General features: G+C 42.2%; 1 protein-coding gene across 1 annotated transcript; it reads left to right on the forward strand.

Annotated features, from left to right (window-relative positions):
* Positions 1–6: 6 nt before the first annotated feature.
* slc35b2 (solute carrier family 35 member B2) lies at positions 7–5,498 on the forward strand. The gene is made up of 4 exons (XM_008397489.1): positions 7–248; positions 2,857–3,044; positions 3,140–3,300; positions 3,610–5,498. The coding sequence occupies exons 1-4, from the start codon at positions 229–231 to the stop codon at positions 4,534–4,536; spliced, it is 1,296 nt and encodes a 431-aa protein (XP_008395711.1). The 5' UTR covers positions 7–228; the 3' UTR covers positions 4,537–5,498.
* The last annotated feature ends 216 nt before the right edge of the window (positions 5,499–5,714 follow it).

A 5,714-nucleotide genomic window follows, 5' to 3' on the forward strand; every position in this document is an offset into this window, starting at 1 on the left:
AAAAAAAAAAAAAAAAGAAGGGAGGCTTTCCTGTTGAAGTGTACACATCATCTTCAGATGATAAGTGGAAAAAACTGGGTTAAAGGCGGATATTTAGGGAGCAGAGACACAGATCCCAACATTTTAAAACATCTCCTCCTATCCGACCGGAGCGGCTTCATGCTGCGTCACCGCGAAGACGTTTGAGAGCTGCTGCCGGGTGTGGGGCCACTCAGAGTGGGGGGGAAAATGCCTTCTTTCTCGTGGAGGTAACCTCTTTTTATTATTTCAGACGTGCAGGACCTGCGGAGGTGTGTTTTAGGTGTGGATAAGTTGAGCTGTCTCAAGTTAAGGATGTGTTTTTCAAAAACAAATATGAATAAATAAGGAAGCGTCGTAACATGTACGCTGTTTAACGATGCTGTGCATATTTGCGGTTAAATATTTTATCATAAATTACTGTATTTATGATGTTCGAGGTAATGGGTGAATGTCGGAGCCTCCAAATATGCGGGAAATCATTTACACACATTGAAAAGCTTGCACTTGCAAATGAAAAACGTGAAGAAAAAAAAACGCGTTAAAGATATTATTCAGCTTTTTGTTTTTCTCACTAACAAGTGTACACTGACAATACATTCACAGCTAAGCAATTAAGTATGGCTTTCCACTGCAGAGTTTTGCAAAATGTTAACTTTTTCCAAGCAGAAACATGCAAAATCTGTTATTCGTCTGTTTGGGTCGATGACATCACAAGAGGCCCAATAATTGAGCTGCTCAATTAACTTTACCTTAAGTTATGCATCATTTAGCAATTTTAATAGATTGCGACAAAAATTCTGAAGTATTTGAGTTGCAAGGGGTCCTATTAGGTATTTGTCCATGTTATATTTTTATGGGAACTATAACGTTTAGATAAAATCCAACATTTCAAGGCATCATACAGGCTGCACATTATGTAATTGTGAAAATCTTGCTGAAAATTGCAATGACTAACCTGAATTTTGTGACATCTTGTGTGCTTTACTGCTACACAATTTTCCAACCAGTCATTGTGAGTTATATTATCGCAGCTCTCTGAAGTATTAAGTATAAACAACAAAAGAAGTTAGTAAGTTCTACTATAATATCCTATCAAATACTGATCCCAAGTAATCTTTTCCGATTTCTATATTGGGCAGCAGTTCAACATCGAACGTCAACTACTTCCTTATTAAATACATCAGTCAGACTATATGAGTTTTAGCACAACTTGACCTAAATAAATTGCTGCAAATCTTCAATAAGAAAATCCGGTCATTGCAGTCTGCTCGGCTTCTCTTCGCAAACAGCTTCTATGTGTTTTTTTGGTGCCAAATTTTTCTGTGATCCATCTAGTGTTCCCACATTCGGCTCAGATGTTTTTCTGCAGCCATGCAGATCTCAAGTAAACGCCTAAAATGGGGGTAATTTAATTTTACAACAGGCAAATAGATGAAAAATACAAACAGATGTAGTCAAAAGAGCTCCAATCATTTGCCTTGAACATATTTTCCGAAAGTTTTATATTAATGAAATAATGATTTACACTGAAATAAATAAGAAAAGAATTTTAGATGTTGCTCTAAATGTGTGAAACTCTCTTGATTTCACAGAAAATCCCTTTAATTCATCTCCCTCGGGAGCCAAGAAATCAGTTGCGTCTCGCATCTCGTATTTCGTTGCGCGTCTCCTGTCGTGCGTCCCTCACAGGGCACATTTAACGCTCCTTCTCCTCTCAGGTGAAATTCGGCTGCGTTTTCTCTGGAGTGCAGCAGCTTGTGAGCTGCATTCCTCCATGTAATGGACTTCTTGTTCAGAGGCTGGGTCCTGGTGCAGTGGGCTGTTGGTTGACCAGAGCACAGCGCACAAAGAGATCCTGTGTTCAGGTCAGGCCCCTGGGAGGCGAGGGCCCGCCTCTTTCTGAAGAGGATACTCTACACTCAGCAGCGAGAGGATCCACCTTTATGCAGGACGGAGCTGTTTTCTCTCGTGACTAGCTTTACAGCTCAATGATATTCTGATCAAAACAGACTACAGCGTAGTCGGCCTACACACACACACACACACACACACACACACACGTCAAGTGTGGTTTTACCTCATTCCACCGCAGCTGTGAATTGCAGCGTACACAGAAGGAGGTTTTTGACGCAGCGAGTTGCGTCAACAACAAATCCAGAGGTTGAAGTTGAGGTGAAGACGTAGCATTTCCTAGAGCTCAGTGCTGCTTCCTGTTACAGTGCATCTAAAATTAGTTCTGCTTTTCCACCAACACTGTGAATGCTTTTCTCATTGACTTGTTAAATGTCGAGGTGGTTATTTCTATGATTATTGGCTCTTTGTAGTCTGCAGTTATCAGTGAGGAAAGTTTAAATACACACAACAAAGGCATGTACTTAATTTAATTTAGTTTAAATTTCTTGGCAGAATTTTTCAATAGTTTTAAATTACTTCCTTTCCTTACAGGATCCTGGTTTTCATTCGTAGACTAGATATGTTCAGCACTTTAACTTGCTGTCATTCCAGAAGCTTAATGTCAGCCATCTTTGTCCATCTGATACCTGTTTGTGATCACTGTCGATTAGGACACCTAGTTAGGTGTTGATTTGTACAATCCAGCAGTATCTCAGTATTTGAAATAGCCCCACAGCATAATATTGCCACCGCTGTGCTTGACATTTGGTAAGATGAGCTGGTAAACTGCAACTTGTTCTCCCAGGGAATGAAACAAACGGATTGCTTACATGTTCATTTTAAAATCTGACATATATTTTACAAATGGTCAGTTGCACAGTTGATGTTTGGGATAACATATTCTTCTGTTAAAACATGACACTTTCCTTCACCCCCTTTTAGGGTTTGGCCTGCACTCGTGTACCTGTTGTTCCCCTGTGCAGTAATTGCAGAAGATTCCTCGTTGCTGAACAGCTGGCACGATGTCTGGTTCTTCCGTTTCCTTGTCAACATGCTGGGATACGCCACCATCATCATCCCGGGATATTTCCTCATTAGCTACTTCAAACGCTCTAATTACCTGGACAGAGGTTTGAGACGTTTACTTTCTCTGAACGGACTGTTTCTCACCTAATTCCTCCCTTGAAATATGTCTTTGTTTTTTTTTCTCTCCCTTAACGCTCAGGTAGTGGGCTTTGCTATCCGCTCATAAAGACCTGCGTGTTTGGCGGCGAGGACAAGAGCAGCCTGTTGGACGATGTGCCCGTCTCCAGCAGGAACGAGCCTGATTCAGGTTCATCAGTCAAACAGGCTTTGAAGTTAATGTTTTGCGCAGCCGGACTTCAGGTAGGGGATCCTCCCAGAACCAACAGTCACTGTAAACATGAAGCTAACAATGAAACTACGTCATATTTCCTCTCGCTCAGTTTACGGGCAAGAAATGGATTCGCAGACTTAATTCTAAGCTGCACTTTGTGAAAAATTATTCTTAACCACTAAAACTAAATTGTCCAAACAATCAGAGCACTTCTCAGACTAAATATACATTCAAGTTTTATTAGACCAAGCTTCAAATTCGCCACACTTATCCATTCGTTTTCTAATTAACATTTGGGTCTAGGTCTGATGAGCTAAAGTTTGCCATCTTCCTCTTAGGCCTCTTATCTGACGTGGGGAGTCCTCCAGGAGAGAGTGATGACTCGCTCCTATGGAGCCGTAGCTCCAGACCACGACGGCGAGAAGTTCAAGGATTCCCAGTTTTTAGTCTTCATGAACCGCATCCTGGCGCTCACCGTGTCTGGACTCTGGTGCATGTTGTTCAAGCAGCCTCGCCACGGCGCGCCCATGTACAAGTACTCTTTCGCTTCGCTCTCCAACATCCTGAGCAGCTGGTGTCAGTACGAGGCCCTGAAGTTCATCAGCTTCCCCACGCAAGTCCTGGCCAAGGCCTCCAAGGTCATTCCCGTCATGCTCATGGGGAAGCTCATTTCTCGTAAGAGCTACGAGTACTGGGAGTACTTTACCGCCGTGCTGATCTCAGTCGGCGTCAGCATGTTCCTGCTGTCCAGCACGACGAGCAAGCACCCGTCCACCGTCACCACGTTCAGCGGCGTCGTCATCCTCGTTGGCTACATCGTCTTCGACAGCTTCACGTCCAACTGGCAGGACAATCTGTTCAAGTACAAGATGTCGTCCGTGCAGATGATGTTCGGGGTCAACCTGTTCTCCTGCCTCTTCACCGTCGGCTCGCTGCTGGAGCAGGGTGCCTTCTTCGAGTCGCTGGCCTTCATGACGCGCCACTCGGAGTTTACGTTCCACGCCGTGCTGCTGTCCGTGTGCTCGGCGTGCGGACAGCTCTTCATCTTCTATACTATCAGCCAGTTCGGCGCTGCCGTCTTCACCATCATCATGACGCTGCGTCAGGCCTTCGCCATCCTTCTCTCCTGTTTCCTGTACGGCCACTCCGTCACCGTCGTCGGGGGCTTCGGCGTCGCCGTGGTTTTCGTCGCGCTTTTCCTGCGGGTTTACGCTCGCAGCCGCATGAAGTCGGGCCGGCAGTCGTCACTGCCGCAGAAGGTGTAGCGCTCCGGACGTGCGCCAAACTACGAAGTACGACCACGTTTTCTGTGGTGCTGTTTGTCTTTTTGTTTGTTTTGCATTTTGTTTCCTAGTTCTTTTAATGCTTTTACTTTGGATGGTTTGTTTTGCTTTTGTTGATATTGGTACAAAAAAAGGGAGTTTTGACTGTCACAGATGCCCCTAAGGGGCCAACATAGCATAAATGGTCAGAGGCTTCGAGTGCCTATATGATTGTCTTACATTTTAAACTCCAAACAGCCTCTGGAGCTTTGTCCCTCTTGAATTATGTGTTTGTTTTTTTACTTTTAACCACCATATGTGGCTTTTGCAGCCAATTTAAGGTAACTGTATGCCTCAGCATACAACGCTATCCAAAAGAAAACAATAAATTGGTCAACTTTTTCTTAAAGATGCTTTATTTATCTCTGGGCTACAGAAATACCATATAAACAGTTTCATGCTGAGAATAAACGTCTGTGACTTTATGTAGAATTTTATATTTTAAAACTGAAATCACAGTTTTGTAAACGCATTAGATGCATTTCTGTTAACTTGTCAAATATTTCAGCAGCTTCCGTTATCATATTTTGGGGGAAATGGCAAATGGACTGTAAAAAGTACGGAATTTTAATTAGACATCATAGCACCGATTGCATTTTTAATTTTAGATTGGTTTTAAGTTTAAAACATCTGGTCAAGAAAACAAAACAAAAAAAACTTGTAAATATGTCCTTTATTTTCTTTACAATGAGCTTGTCTGTTTTCTTTTTCTTTTCTAAAGGACAGACTGGTTTGTTTTTACGTGAATGTTTGGATGAACACTGTCACAAAGCTGTGAGCTTACTGTAGTTTTCAGGTCAGAATGCACACAAGGGAAATGCAATGTTACTGGTACTTCGTTTTTATCATTCTACTACTTTTCTTTGGTAAATGGATTAATAATAAAACCTGTTAAATTAACGTGACATTATCTGGTGAAGAGTTTTTTTTTTTTTTTTTAAAGGGAACACACCGCTTACCGATACAGTGCCTCGCAAAAGTATTCGGATCCCTTTTGTCACTTTACAACCAAACACTTGAATGTGTTTCATTGGATTTTTTTATGTTACAGATTGTAACTGTGAAGTTTTTTTACAAATGGATATCAGAAAACATTTGGGGTACATTTTTACTTTCCTCGC

This window comes from Poecilia reticulata, linkage group LG21, assembly GCF_000633615.1.
Source record: "Poecilia reticulata strain Guanapo linkage group LG21, Guppy_female_1.0+MT, whole genome shotgun sequence".
In the NCBI taxonomy this organism is placed as follows: Eukaryota; Metazoa; Chordata; class Actinopteri; order Cyprinodontiformes; family Poeciliidae; genus Poecilia; species Poecilia reticulata.